At 32.5% G+C, this 16,741-nt stretch overlaps 1 protein-coding gene across 1 annotated transcript in view; it reads right to left on the bottom strand.

Moving 5' to 3' along the window:
* Positions 1-7,600: 7,600 nt before the first annotated feature.
* LOC126733836 (uncharacterized) overlaps positions 7,601-16,741 on the bottom strand; it is a 56,205-nt gene continuing 47,064 nt past the window's right edge. The window contains exons 4-6 of the mRNA XM_050437250.1: positions 9,743-9,869; positions 9,493-9,659; positions 7,601-8,074 (exon numbers count right to left, since the gene is read on the bottom strand). Coding sequence (XP_050293207.1) covers positions 7,983-8,074; positions 9,493-9,659; positions 9,743-9,869 — 386 coding nt within the window. The 3' untranslated portion in view covers positions 7,601-7,982. The remainder of the gene's footprint in view (positions 8,075-9,492; positions 9,660-9,742; positions 9,870-16,741) is intronic.

Below are 16,741 nucleotides of genomic sequence, written 5' to 3'. Positions count from 1 at the left end.
GCATTTTTTATAGGGAATTTGTCGTTTTTTTTTCTTTTAAGTCCTAAAAATGTTCCTTTGTGGGCTTGTTTTATTTATGCTTATTTCAGACTTTACAATTATGAGCGATTATGAAAAAGAGCAGGAGCCTACTCAGGCTCTCTGGACAGATATTAAAACAAATGATGTGCTAATTGATAGAGATTACTCAGACGAAGACAAGATTAGTGTTTGCAGCGTCTACCCTGACATGGAGCAAGAGGTGATCTTCTTGAAAAAAAATCTGGACGCTGATAATTCTAAAGTAGGAGATGAGGAAAATACTAGAAATGAAGCGAGTAGCTTCTTTCAAGAAAAAGATGTAACCAAATGGTTTATTTAACACGTTAACTGCCATGTGTACCATATATGGACACAGTCAATTTTTATTCAGCGCCATGTGTACCACCAGTGGACACAGAACTTCTTACCTTCCAAGCCATGTGTACATGGGTTGGCCACATTAAGCGTTGATTAAAATGTATGTATGGATTGGTCTGGCGTAGGAAATAGTTTGTTTGAGAATGGATCGGGAATATTTTTGTTTCTCGAAATAATATGACACAAAATATTGACGTTTTTAAATGATACATTTATTTTTTCAATGGGCAGTAATTTAACATGTAAAATTGTTATTTATAATTATAAAATAAACAAACTAATTTTAAAAACAAAATACTTCAAAATGAAAAGATTATTTTATATTTTTAAAAACGTGTTTTTGGAAAAAACAGTCCATACAAATAAAAATATTTTTGTCACAACCTAGACATACGTAGGAAACTCTTTTGGTATTTTTTACAGCATAATTACGCCCCTGTTTTTGTGAGTTTTTTTCGTAGCAATATCTGCACCTGCCTCTTTTTAGCTTTTTCTCGTTATCTGTCTTTTCGGAAACTTTGTGCTTTTTTGAGGGATTCATTGGGATTGGCGGTACTGCCGTTTCCAAAAGTTGCATGGCAAGATTTTCTTTGAAAGTCGTTATTGAAATTTTTTCTCGTTAATTATATTGTACAGATTTAAGGCATCATCATTTAAGCTGACATTTGGTCTGACATATCAACAAATGATTTGGCCTTATTATAGTCGATTATTGCAGAAGGTTTGAGCCTAGGACCCTCTCTATGGTGTACTTTCTTTAGTTCATCTGTATGTTTTGTGGATAAGAATAGCACGTCCCTCTTATCATGCCACTTCATAACAACAACTTTATTTTTATTTTGTTTTGCAACAATTTCCCCTTTTTTAATTTTGCATCAACTACAGACTATGGTAGGTTTCTTCTGTTTTTACGAATCGTTCCAACTAGATGAGTTGATCTATTTTGCAAGATTTCCGCAAGAGGAATAGAGGTGTACCAATTGTCTGCAAAAAGGGTCCGGCCACTATCAAGCAATGGTTGCAACATTTCCATAACAATAGATTCCGCAACCGATTGTCCATTTATTTTCTCTTTACTACAATATACTTTCAGGTTGTAAGTAAATCCTCTATCTAGACATACTTTATAAACTTTATAAACTTTTTAATGCCGAACTTATGTCGTTTTCCTTTTATATACTGTCGAAAGGATAATTTACCTCGGAAAGGTATCATGGTTTCATCGATGCAAAGAGACTCTTCTGGAATAATGCAGAAAGAAGCATTCTTGTTCAGCATATCAACAAGACATTGAATTTTATGAAGCCGGTCATTGGGAGGACAATCTTTATTATTTGCCAAATGAACCATACGTAAAAGCACCTCAAATCTATTCCGTAGCAAATATTTTGATATTTCGTTTTTATATAATGGATGTTTGCGCCAATAATCTTTTAGTGATGGTTTTTTATCCAATCCCATCCAAATTAAAATAGCAATAAATGTTCGTATTTCGTTATAATTAGTATCCACCCATGCATTTAGGCGAGAATATTGGCCAATATTTTCATTCGTTATGGCAAGAATAATTTGCTGTTCCGCGCATCTATTTGTTTCGACAACGATCTTATTAATAACATCGTCGTATATAAGTAATTCAAAAAAATTAAGTTCATCCTTACCGCGCATTTGGGTCTGCAAGGCTAGTGAAATTCCAATATTCATTGGTAGAGTGAATGTCGAAAAATTTCCTGAAGCTGGTCTCCACTCTTCATCATTGCCTGAAGAATCTATGTCTATATCTAACTGAGCAGATGTTGAAGGCTCGGAAGTATCTAAAAAAATGGAGGGTAGTGTATAAGAAGATAATCATTTCTAGGAAGAGAAAATATTAATTTTAGACGTTAAATTTGATATACATAAGTATTCCACTTAGTTTCGTACGCGAGTTAGTATATTGAAACTTTTTACAGCACTGTTTTTTTCTAATAACATTTTAGAAAATAAACTATGTATAAAAAATGGAATTGCCAAACCTCCTACGTACCTAACTGACGTACATACTTCATCTTTTTCTTTTTAGGGCGGTCTTCTTCAGAACTGCTTGAAGATATCTCGCCGGCCAAATATGTCGGATCCAAATCAGAATCTGAGATATTGGAAAACTCGTCACTCATGTCGAGGTCTCTATAAATCTCTATTTCTTCTGCTGCAGCCTCCACTGCTTGTTGCATCTCAGTATCAGAAATAATTCTTTTCTTTGCCGCCATTGCTCCTCCAAATTATAGCCCACAAAACAACATGTTTTTACACCGATTTTTATAGAACGAATGACTGAAGAAGGCAACAAACATAAAATGCACGTGGTATTTGCGCTTCCAGTGAAAACTGTACAACTGCTGCCATCTCTCCAGGCGAATCAACAGTGACTTTGTACGTGTCCAGATAAGGTACACATGGCACACGACATCAAAAAATTAAACCTGTACAATCAGGTGCCATGTGCACTATATTTGGACACAGCTTTTTTAACTAAAACATCCTAACGAGCCATTTAGACGTACCACCTCTTACGGATATAGTGAATTGAATAGTAGCTCCTGTGTCAGAAACGAAACGCAATATTACGTTTAATAACTGGTATGGCAGCCTATACGTTATATTTAATATTTGACATAAGCACAAACTGCTGTCGAAACAATTAAGAAAAACGAGCCATGTTTTGTATTTAAGTTTTAAAACGTCAAGAAAAGTTTTCAAGATAACAATAACATTGTTTCCCCCTGTCGTGTATGAAAATTGGTATTTTGCTGTCCTCTATGCAACACGAAATACCATTGATGACACGGATAAAAAACAGAAATAATAGTTTTTTATAATTTTACTAAATGTGGAGTCAATATGGTCCATGAGCTTTCAGCCTTATATATTATATCTCGGAATAGCCGACGCTGGCCGCTAACAACATTTTTCTATGTCAGATTAAACATATAAAGAATAATGAACGAGTGAAAATTCAGAGAAGACATTTTCTTAAAGAGTAGGGACTTCAATTGGTGAAGGAAAATAAAGAAGTTAGAAAATCCCAGAATAACACGAGAGATGGTGCCCCTCAATCTCAAAGCTTTTGGGAAAGAATCCAGCATCACTTACAAAAAGACAGAAACCGGACCAACAAGGAGGACGCTCTATGTGCAAAAGACAGAAAATTGAAACATGTTTTTCAAAGTTACGAAAAGCTTATATGCTTGGAACATGCAATAATCTTTTATAAAAATTATTCAAAAGACAATAACAGTCGATAATGTTGATTATTTCTTCTTTTATATGTTCTTTTTGTGCTGCTGCCAATGGATTAATTAATACATTTTTTGAGATAATAAATTTGATTTCTATAGAGGTCTATATTTCGTTGGTAAAATTAAAGATAGTTACATAAAAGTATACAATACAAAAAATTTGCGACCAAATTTCAGATATATTTAATCTCGGGGTCTGTCACCTCCACGTGTCCGATTTTATGATGTTATTCTAAGTGTCGGGCGTCGGGTTAATGAAATTCGACTAACTTAACTTTATATTTATAATAATAGATTGCAAAAGATAATAACCATGAATACCAGCAAGAACATTTAGAATCAGTCTGTATTATTGTATGTCATCGAAAAACTTTGTTTTTATTGTTTTTAAAAGTTATCTACCTAGTTGTGATCAATATTGAACAATGATTTATTCAATTTAAGAAAGGATAGAAATGATAAAAATGTATTACCAAAATGAGTGCATTGCAAAAGCTACTGGCCAAATGTAGTGCGTTCCATACAGACAAAAATATTAAGTATGTTGTTAAGTTGATAAGAAAATTCAAGAAAAACTGATATTCACCATCGAGAAAATCGACCAGTTAGAAATGAAGCTGGAGAAATAACAGTTTTGAGACAAGTAGCACTTGACAACACCCAAAGCACTTGTGGACTGGCTATTTCTGCAGTATTTACATGCTCAATAATATTTATTTATTTATTTATTTAGCAGTTTATTTCTAACAGGCAAAGCCCAGTTACAGGAAAATCTACAATTAATGTTTTGAAAGTGTAAACAAGTATTAAATTACTATACATTAAATAACAAAAAGAAAGAAAAATAAAGAAAAAATAAGGAAAACTTAAACTACTATAATAACATCATGTATATATCAAAATTAAAGGAGATGTAAATTAACATTAGAATGAACAAAGAAAGGGATTCATGGGACAAGGGAAAAAAGGAAGAGAAAAGGAATTATGGTAACTGTTGGTTTGTCAGAGACAAAACTAGATCCTTTATGGAGTATACAAATATGTCACAGGTTGATGATACTGAATTAAAAATTCTGCACATTTGATATACGGGATCCTGAAACCTAATGTTAGTTCTGGCGCGATCTAAAGCAAAAGTGATATTTGCTCTAGAAGCAAATCGTGGTACATGAAATAGAATATCGTTCAAGAGAGGAGGAGAATTTATTTGATTATTGACCAACTTCCATAAGAATGTTACAAAATGAATTGTTCTCTTCAAGGCCAGAGATTGCAGATTAAATCTACCTAACATCAGATCATGATCATGTCCCCTAACAGGATATATTCCATCCTCACGAAACATAAGAAACTTTAAAACCCTTCTCTGAACAATCTCGATGTAGCCAACATGGCATTCATAGAAAGGACACCACACCAAGTAACCGTATTCCAGTCTTGATCTAACAAAGGAAAAGTACAATAGTTTTATTGAGTTTGTCAGTTTGAGTTGTTAAAGAGTCGGCTATTTCGAATGACAAAACCCAGAAGTTTCAAGGAGGAGGTCACTGTCTGTTCAAGAATACAGAACATTGAAAGGCAATAAATATATACTATTCGTATTAGATGAGCTTCATGAAGATGATTTAGATATAAGTCTGTCCCAACTTCTTCATCCGCTTATTACCTTATCTCCTTATAGCAAATTAATTTTTACTTTAACTTTAATATAAACTCTAAATTTACACGTCCATTAAGATGAGTAGAGGCTCGTCCTCTTTTTCTTTTTTCGTTATAAGTTCTCCGTAACAAAAATTTTTTATGCAGTATCTAGTATTGACTTGCAGATCTAGTTGGATTTATACCCTAAAAATCTTATTGTTCTTGTTAACATGACTTAGGCTTTCTGGGTTTAAAGCAATGTAGCATTCCTTATCCTTCTTCTTTACGACCTATTATATTCTGCTGAAGCAAGTTATGTTTTACTTGCTGCTTTCCATGTCCAAGTGACGCGCTTAGTTAGATGGTAGCGTCGAGCAGGTCTCTTAAAAGTTGATGTCTCGGCCATAGCTGGGCTCTTATCATGTTAGAGTGTGGCATGAGTGAGCTATGGTATGTTACCGCCTTCAAAAAGTAGTGTCTATTCAGTTTTCTTGCGCGGTCTTTCAATAGCTTTATGTTTATGCTCTAATACGGTACTGATGAACCAGGGTACTCCCATTATAAAACGAAAGACCGTGTTTTCGACAGCCTTTGTTTGTTCAAAGTGTCTATAGTTCATGTCTGTTTAAAAATTATAGAAATATGTAAGGAGTAGCCTTACATATACCCTATAAATCCTGACCTAATAGTACAGTTGGTGATGTTACGCGCTTAATCGGACTGATTCCTCCTTTATATTGATTCTATCTTAGGCCGTTCCTATTCTCGTACGAATTATCATCCAGTTTGGCGATTTGCGTAAATTGGTTCAATTGTTAAAACTATAAAGTAACGCCGCGGATTTTATTGAATTTAGGGACGTTAATTTTAAATATCTCGAATGAATCTGCATAACAATGCATGCATTAAACTATAACAAATTAGATTAATCATATGTTGAGTAAAGGACGAAATATTGACGCTTTATAAGATTTAAAATCTTATAATTCTTAAGCAAAGTAGTCTAGGATGACCCTTAATATAAACAAAAAGCACGGTAGTTATAATTTAAATTTGTAATATGCATTGGCTTTTATCGAAAAATTGTATAGTATGTAACAAACCAAGAAATTTTCCAAAGTAGGCCAAGGGCCAAAACTACTAATACATTCAAACTCTAGCAGTAACAATGCGTTGGCTCTAATAAATAAAAAGTTGGGTTCTGAGGATTCATATGTTTAAGAGATTCTCATTTACATAACAACCTACATAGCAGAAGAAATAATTCATTAAAAATAAAAAATGAATATTCTGAATATAATTAATTCATTTCAACATAAATTTTTATAGAATAAGGACGGATAATAAATTGAATGAAGGTTTATTTTTCTACAGAATATTCATGGTATTACAAAATATGATTTTTCCAAGCACATTGAATATTGAACGCTGTGCAACTTATTTTATGTTATAAAAATGATACATGTACCGGACATGCAGGTTTTAACATTATGATAAACTTATAAAATTAAAAATTTAACATTTTTTGTTCTTGGGTTTTTAATTAAAAAAAAAAAACAAAATGTCATAACGTCCTCAGTAATTTCGTTACTCCATTGACAATATCGAATCATGATAATGCAATTAATACATGGATATAGGAAAAAGGAGGGTGCCAAATGGGCACTTGCATTTACTAACAGGTACTTAATAGAAATATAATTGCATTGAACAGATCCCCCAAGGCTGGATTTATCCGATTGGGGAAATTGACGGGTAATTCAGTTTAATTGAGGGAGGATTTTCTGGGGTTACATACGAAGAGACACAAAATTCTTTTGGAAAATAATCAGAGGCTTTGATTTAAAGTAAATTATACAAATCATCGGTGATTTACCCAATAATACTACTTTTTATCAGTATCGATGGTTTTTCATACTTAAATACAAATTTCTGCTTTATTAACATATCAACTTTTTTCTAATTGACTAGTGGAACTGACACAACTGTAGGCATTGGTATAATGAAAATCTGCATCTATTTTAGCATAGAATAACCAGACAAATTCTCTCGTTAGCCTATGAGTTTAGGAATATATGGTTTCCAACTATTCAGCAGGTATTTATAACAAAATTATCGGGCTACTACAGACTTACAGTGAATGATAAATGAATGTCGTTTTTTATCATAGTAAAACAATTGGAGTAAAACAATAATAATAAAACAATTGGATTTTTAATATATATAATTAATTTATTATCTTAAAAATTAATTATAATAAAATTACGCTGCAAAAGTCCTACACAAATTTACAAATCTCTGTCCTGTATAAATAAATATAGTCATAAAAATTGAGTATCAAAAAATTTCGACCTTTTCATAAGCGTTTATGAATTTTAATTTAGAGCAGCCTTATAAAGGCAATTTTCACATAAAGTTAAAGAAAATACATAAATATAATCATGGTATAATATGAAAAAAATCCGTACATTTTTTAAAACGAAAAATTGTGGTAACTGGTAAATTATATTATCAGAATATTAATACTTTCGTATAATAATTGTTGTTAAAATACTCTATTAGGATAAAAATTGCCAAAATCAAGGCTATTTTGACACCCTGAATTTATTATTATGAGATTTTACTTAATTTCTTGCTATTATATATTATTTACTGACATTTAATCTACAAAATAAAACAGTACATCACAAACACTACGAAAAAAAGCCTTAAAAATAGCCGATGTCCTCTTGCATTATTATTTGATGAGTTCCAAACTGAAATTTAAAAAAAAATATATAATTAATATAAGGCTATATGATTTTTAGATAGTTATTATAAATATAAGCCTATAACAAGATCACAAAATAATTTTGCATTACTTAGTAACTATGAATACATATTTTCTTATAAGTTTTTAAAACAGTTATTTTTTTTTATATAAATATACATATCACCATAATGCTTCTATTTTATTAAAACTTAAAAAAAACAACGCCTCTTTCTATATCTGAAATGATAAAATATCATATTTTTTGCATTTATGTAAGATGTTTTTGTTTTCAATATAATCACTATTTACCATAAAGCACCATTAACTTATTAGCTCTATCATTAGTAAAATAATAATATTTATGATAATGCTGCCTCATTTATGATTTATTGATTTTCAGTGCAAGTAACACAATATAAAAAAGATCATGACTTTTGACTTTTAATTGATATTTTAAGCAGATTATAAAAACAAAAACAAATAAAAATGTTTTTTTTTTGTCTAAGTTTTAAATCTATATATAAAATAAAAAGGTATAGTATTCCCCAAGTAGAAAAAAGGTATTTACCGACACGCGTTTCTGCTTATTTTAGCTTGATAGATATTTATAGATATTTATTCTATATTACTTAGCTGTAGTCTAACCAAAAAAAAAACAAGGCAAGAGAGATAAGCAAATAAATACAAAGATACCTTTCTATCTCCCTACCAACAGCTAATTTTAACAACAGATTTGCAATTACATCGATATAAACTAAAAATAGGTGAAGTCATCATTAACAACACCGCGTGTTTGTTTCAATTAAAATCATCTTTAGTGATATACAATATAGAGGGATATTTTCACATTGGAGGCTTCGTAAACATACGATTACCGTATATTAATGAAAACCCAAGTTGGTGTCGAAACCAAAAGGCATCATTGAAACATAACCCTTGAATCTGCCACCGCAATCTTATTAGATGAAACACAAAATCAAATGCAAAATTAAAAATAAAGGAAGTTTTTCTTCTGCAAGGATCAGATCTGCTTATTGAGGTTTATTTATATTTATAGGAATATTTTTTCCAAATCATTTTATGCTGATGCTGCGCTAGGCTCAGCTTTTGAAACCACATTTCACAGCTTAACTTTTTTTCAGAAATTCGGGAGCAGGAATAGAATTGACTTAGTTCTACAAAAGAATATACATTAAGCTCTTATTATTTCTTTGTTGAGGCTTACTTTAAAATAGCTTCAAAATGAAATATCAAACGAATATTTTCAGCCAAGCAGTCGCAATAGGTGGCACTGCAACGTAGGACAATTCTTTTCCCGCAAACTATCGAAGAGATAAAGAAATAAGCCAAATGTATAATAAAATATTTTACGTTGGTTGTAAATTATTTGTTAATGATATGTTTGAATAAATTAAAAAATACCTTTGTAATAAATGGCTTCCTTTCTGATGGTGTAATTTGCCATATCCACATTTAGTTCGCACAAAATGGACGTGCCATCTGTCAGGTTCTTCACTGCGGCTACCAATTCCACATTATAAAGGCCACTGGTAAGTTCTAGATAATTCATTGTGGCATTTTCAATTTCACTAAATGTAAACGAAAAACGTTAAATTTATTTCGTAAACAAAAGCTGAGAACTATCACAATTTGTATAAATTATTTATCATACCTCTCATTTAAAAATAACCGTAAACGGGGCCTAGGATAAATATTTTCTACATAACAAACAATCTTCGAGTTGTTATCAGTTCCTTCCCATAATGGAGGATACTTCAGCTCCAACGACTTTTCTGGAACTAAGAAATGATTGCTTATTTAAATGTATTATACATATATGCAAGGCGTAAAAAATTCGTAATAAAAATAAGTATAACTTTCGGCAAGACTAATAAAAAAAAATAAGTGTAAGAAGTTTGTATTGATAGAGCGTTATAGATTTTTAGCTTTTACGATAAAAAATAAGAAAGAGCAAGTTTTACGTACTGCATAATGATTAAAACCTAAAAATTTAATCCTGTGAAAGGAGATGTGGGTATATTTAAAGTATCCCGTCTCGCAGAAGAAACAAATACCTTAAATATCCTTAAATTTGTTAAGGACTTTTCTAACGTCCTGGTTTACTATGCGATTCGAGTGTGGATTTTTTCTGTATTGTATGTAAGATTTATTCAAAGCTTGGAATGTATTCTAATATGAAAAAATAGGATATTTCTTTAAACGAGTATTTCACACTTTTTAATTTTCCTTTATGTAAAACTATTTATCATAAGGTTTTTAATGACATCGATAAATATAAATTTTAGCAAATATTTACTGTTCTCAATGCAATCCTAATGTATACCGCATTATTAATTCAGTTAAATGGACATAAGGCGTAGTGATGCGAATTCGAGATAACTGAAAGAGGCTGACGCAAGCCAAATATCCTCTGCTCTATAATTTTGGATTGACAATTTAGTTTTAAGAGCATTATACATAATATATGTACCCTTTTTCCCAAAGCTAAAAATAGCCAGAATGTATTGTATTCGTAAATTAATTCTAAATAGTTTTATTCTAAAGAGGCAGATTGTTAAAAATATTATTTGTATTTTTGATAAAAAATTCAGAATAAAACAAATTATTTATTTCATTTTTATTTTAAGTTTTTAACATGATAAATTTAATTTTTATTTTAATATGGGTCCTACTTGTAGGGAATCCACCTGGATTTTCACATTTAGCATGCTTGTATTATATTTTTTTGTATAAAAAAATTTTACGTAAAGATATTATATTTAGTAACAGCCACTACAAGCTTTAGTTTTTGAGTATTTGAAAAAATTAGTAGTAATTTCGTAAGAAAAGTAGAAAGTATTTTCCTTTAAAAGAGAGAAAAATGAGCGAAAATTAATTACTTTCAGGGCAGTGATATCTTCAGAGTCCTGTGGTGAATCACATTTTTGAGTGTGAAATTATTTTTACTAACCAACTTAAAGGTTTATGAAAAGAAATATTTATTGTAGAATACAACAGCGTAATATAAATTTTTATAGTATGTTAGCCTAGACTTTCAGCTTCGCTCGCGTGGAAGTAGAAGAAATCATCAGTAATGTTATTGCAAAACCGATGGCGAATCAGCGATTAAAACCATGCCTATAACCTTCCAGGCAAAGACACATAAGTGTGTTCATTTTCGTATTATTGCGTAACGCAGTTTAGGCGTGATGCTCTGACTCTGGACAGATATTCACATGTATACCTATATTTTATAAAATAAGTCAAAGAATAGCCATCTACAGTATTAAATTTAAATTGAATTTGAGAACAGTGGGCAGGAACCTGTTGTGCATATAGTTCTCCTGATATGCACCCGTCACCCGTCACACCCCACCGTGGTTTACCAGAGGCCAATAGCCTTCAAAAAGCCAATGAGGCGCTCTGGTCTACCCATAGTTTTACGGATCCGAGTCTAGTAAGGAAATTCGCTTCCCTGTTACCAGCATAACCTGAGTGGTCTGGAAACCAAGAAAGCTTTGCAGGCGTTTTTCACCATTTCTTCTAGGACCTTTATTCACTCAAATATAAACTTAAACTCACTTCTTTTGCCGTAATATCCTTAATAACATCTCTGATATCCAAAAAAGTTGAGACGTCTGTGTTGCGGCATCTACAATTTGAAATGTCCATTCTGCAGTAGTAGCAAGCCTTGGTGGTGCCTGCTATGGGCCTTCTTCATAAAAGCCTACATTACTTCTCTATCGTTCATTCTAGAGCCCTCTGTAAACTAGGTGATTCCCCTATTATTAATATAGGCCTATTAGGGCCCTGCCTGCCATATCGGTCATAAAGCTCCGTCGCAGTTGCTCTATATTCACTGCTCATCAGAGAGTAAGGACATTCACGTACCTGCGACAAGATTTAAGCAGTCAATCTGTACGAAATGCTAAGAGCCTCCAGCTATATCGCAATACATTGGCGCAAAAGGGCAAATCCCATGGTACTCGAGTATCACAAGTCATGAGTAACGCCAGTGCTACGAAGGTGTCTGTGGATATTTTTTTTAATGTTCTGCAACTTGTAATATTCGGGAAAGATGTGATTTAGAAGTTGATTCCACAAATGTGCAAAAGGAGTCTCGATATAGCGACGTTCTAGGCGTCTGTTGATGCACTTGATATTCATAAGTTGCATCTGCCTGTCGAGTAGGTCTTGGGTGTATAGTTCTAGGTTCAATGATATGGGTCAGATGGGAAAAGCATTTACCATGCTGGGATCAATAAAATCAGGTCCAATAGAGTCAGGTCCGCTACCTTCTTTCTATGCGCAAAACTGTCTTGTTATCTCCTATAAGACATATGGCCCTCTTGTGGATGGAATCAAGCAACTTTAAAGTGTGCTTTGGTGCAGAGCTCTATATGTGAGAGCAATATTCAAAAGATAGACAAATCTGAGCATACTATATAGTTTTTTCGTTTTAAAGAGCCCTACTTTTTTGAAAAGCCGCTTTAGTTATTCCCACTACATGATTATGCCAAGACATATTGGTATATATATCTGATATATATATACCTGATATCCTCCACACCTAATAAGCGAACTGACAGAGAGAAGACAGCGGCAAAGTAAAACCGGATATAATAAGGCTTGGGGCGGCAGAGGCAGCCTTCTTTGTACATACAGCAGCCTGAGTCTTAGCTGCGTTAAAGTCAATTAGATTGCACTTACCCTAGTCCAAAATGATATTAAGGTCGTCAATAATATACCGAGTGGTGCGTCGCCGAGCGGAACATAGGAAAACCCATGTACATTTTCAGGGGGTCAATTATTGGCTTCCCTGTACATTTTAGAGAAAATATGTAAGATAACTTTTTGAAGAGATCAATCTGGCCCTTGTGCAAAGTTTTAAAAAATGTTAATAAGCGAATCTTGAATTATTCAATTAAATGTAATTGCAAAATTAGCAAATTTTCGGTTCAGGTAAAACCAAACGGACACCAGTAAAATGAATATTGTCTCTGACGTAAGGAAAAGTGTCAATAAATCAGTGACAGTCGATATTTGAAAACAAGTATGAATTATTTAATCGACTAAAAAATAGCCATAATTAAGTGGCATTATGCGGGAAACAGTTTTAGAGCAGTATCTGAAATGTTTTCAGTTTATTTTCCCACCAAGCCCATTCCGTCCATTTCAACTGTTAAACGTATTGTCAATAAGTTCGAGTCCAAAGGTACCGTAATAAATAATATGTTCAACTCAGGATATCGAAAATAGAGCCGAAGAGAGAACAGAGATCTTAATATTCTACTGAGTGTGGAGGAAAATAAGATGGTTAGTACGAGGGTTCTTGGGCAAGAGGTAAACATCATACAACGGTATTGCACACTTTAAAAAAACACAAATATTATTCGTATAAATTCGAAAAGCATCAAGAGCTGCAGGAAGGAGATGAAGAGCGAAGAATGGCATTTTGTTTTGAAATGATGAAAAGAGCAAATAATGATGTGAATTTTTTAAGAAATATTTGTTTTACCGATGAATGTACATTTACCCTCAACAATGAACCAAATGTTCAGAAATGCCGCTATTGGAGCCAAGAAAATGAACATCGCTTTGTTTATACTCGGACACAATATCCACAAAAAACAAATGTATTCGTGGGTATTATCGGACACCATATCATTGGACCCTTTTTTATGGACTATAACCTAACAGCTGAAACCTATTTGGACTTATTTCAAAATCAAATTGGACCCGCCTTGGAAGAGGTTGTTCAGGAAGATCAAATAATTTGGTACCAAATGGATGGTTGTCCGGCCCATAATGCCCGTATGGTTAGAGAGTGCTTGGAAAATGCCTTTAACGGCAATATTATTGGTCCACGGTAATACTTTGGCAACGAGAATTAATGACAAACCATAAGAGTACAATTTATTTAAAAGATTCTTATGTCAGACCCTATCAAATGCTTGTGAAATATTCAAAGCCCTTTCACGGAAACACCATATTTACTCGATAGCTTCGGTTCCAAGATGCGTGACATAGGCCAACAGATCGCTAGTAGACTAGAAGACACATCTTTACGATATTGACATTATTTGGAGGTGAATTGCTGCCTGGCTTTTTCCCCAAATAGGGAGGAACACATATGTCCAACTGTGTCACTGGAAAGAACCCGGCATTGGGTATTAGGGCTAACAGGAGAAATATGGTAAACTGTATGAGCAACTAGTCACTTTGACCGCGACTCTTACATACCAGCTTGACTGTGTACTCTTCGACCAGTAATACCTTTGGTCATCCATAGTCTGGACAGAGAGTTTTATTAGGGTTTAAAGAGTAAAGGGAATAGGGATAACTGAGATCGACCGCGACTCGGTCACACACTATAATTCGGCGATAGTAACCCAACTTGACTGTAGCAGCACCTGAGAGTAAAATTACTAAAAATGCTAAATATACTAAAAAGTTAGTAAAATTACTAAAAAAAAGTTAGGAAAACGTTGATATCAACTAAATGACTACTGAATTAATTCTTCTTGTTAATCAGCCAAAATCTCTTAAGAAACATTCTTTAGAACAGCCTTAAAACCTTAATTATTAATAGGGGATAAGATGCTTATGGGGCAGTAATTACACACATTGATTTTAGTTTCAGATTTAACTATTGGATAAAAGCAGGATAGCTGCCAATTTTCAGTTAACAGACCCTGATTTATTAAATTACTAAATATTTTGTACAAAGGGAGATAAAGAGAATGGCAGCACCCTTTCAAGACCCTGTTGAAAACCTTTACTTGTACTCAATAAGACTTACTACAACCTCAGATAGTAAATTAAACCTATAATTGATACCGTTCTGGAAATCAAATAGGGCATTTTTATTATATACAGCAGAGAAGTAAAAGGAAAACCAGAATTAGCCTTAGTGTCACCAAGGAGCATTACACTAGAAATACTGGAGCCACTATTAGACTAAGATCTGATGAACTTCTAGAAGAACCTACTGTTCTCCTTTATACATCGACTGTGACTAACAACTTTGACGGTGACTTTTTACCACCTTTTATTAACATTAACTGCATATTTCAATAAAAAGGGATGTCAGAAAGGGCCTAAGACCTAACAGTCTGACAGTTTCACGCGAATTTATAGGTTACACTTCTGGTCTTATCGTTTAAAAGTTGCCACTTGAAATTGATTTTTTTATGAACTGTGGGAACCTTTAAGGGATCGATTATTTCCTTAATATTGTAAATAAAAACCAAATAAGAACAAATACATATTGATGACAGAAAATAGAGTTGTTGGGTTATTTCCCAACAGACATGATATTTAAGAACATTCTGTATAAAATATCTTACCAAACAATATTTCAGAGATATTCTAGAAAAATAAAATAAACTGTTCTCAGCATATACCAATAATGTAATCAATCTTTACATTTTTGGGATTATGTTTATTGTTATTTAAAAAAAGGAGTCATACTTGACAAAATTATGAAAATAATAATAATAATAATAATAATAATAACGTTTATTAATCCACATATACATATGTTTACAAAGTTGTGAAAAAAACATGATTGTAACAAAAAATGACAGACAAAATGTGGATTAAAAGGCATAATTTCAGGCTGTTGTAGCCTATAAAGTAGAATAATTTATCCAAAAAAAGTATCTAATAGTAAGTACTCAAAGAAAAATAAATAAATAGTGCACAAAAATCGAGGAAGCACATTTAAAACATTTTTACATAAATAAAATGAAAAAGAGAATATACAAAAATAAAAACCTATAACAAATCCAAAAGTCATATTTTTAAATGCATTGCTCTGTTTTTAAATAATATTCTGGAACTTGTCTGCGAAAGATCAGAAAAATATTATTTACTACAGATGCAATATTATAAGAAAATGATTGCTTAAAAATTTCTTTTTGATGTCGTGGAAGATCTAAACGGCGTCTATTTCTAACGTTAGCCTGATGATGAATATCAGCTCTTAATACTACCTTATCCAAAAGATATTGTGGGCACCTCATCTTAAGAATATTGTAGCAAAATACCACATAATGTAACTCTCTCCTCGATGATATGTTAAGCCACTCAAGATCTTTCAACTTGTGCGACACTCGATATGGTCTGCGAATACCAAAAATAAACCTTATACATGTATTTTGCAACTTTTGTATACGCTTTTTATCTCTGTTGCCTAAACAAGGGCCATATATAGTATCACAAGTTAAAATGAGAAAGAATGAGAGAGTCGCACAGCATTCGCTTAGTATCCACACATTTAACTCATGGCGCTGCGGATATAAAGTTTTCAACATTGAATAGACTTTCTGCAATTTTGATGTCACATGATATGAGAATCCTAATGCTACATCAATCATCAATGTACAAACCGACATTTTTGCAAATATCTTGAAATACGATAGGCTCGTTATTAATTTTTATCTTTAAATTTTCCAATAGATGCTGCCTTAAATTTTGTTTGGTAACCAACATCGCAACAGATTTCTTAGGGTTTAACTGTAAGCCATGTTTTACAGATAAATTATATAGACTTGACAATTCTTTATTTAAACAGTCACCAGCATTGCCCGGATTTGACGAATCAAAAGACAACATCAACTGAATATCATAAGCATAACTATGATGTTTAGTATACTTTAAACATTTA

The sequence above is a fragment of the Anthonomus grandis genome, chromosome 3 (genome assembly GCF_022605725.1).
Source record: "Anthonomus grandis grandis chromosome 3, icAntGran1.3, whole genome shotgun sequence".
Lineage (NCBI taxonomy): Eukaryota > Metazoa > Arthropoda > Insecta > Coleoptera > Curculionidae > Anthonomus > Anthonomus grandis.
Note: the sequence above shows the minus strand (reverse complement) of the source record. Positions and strands in the feature narration are given on the sequence as shown.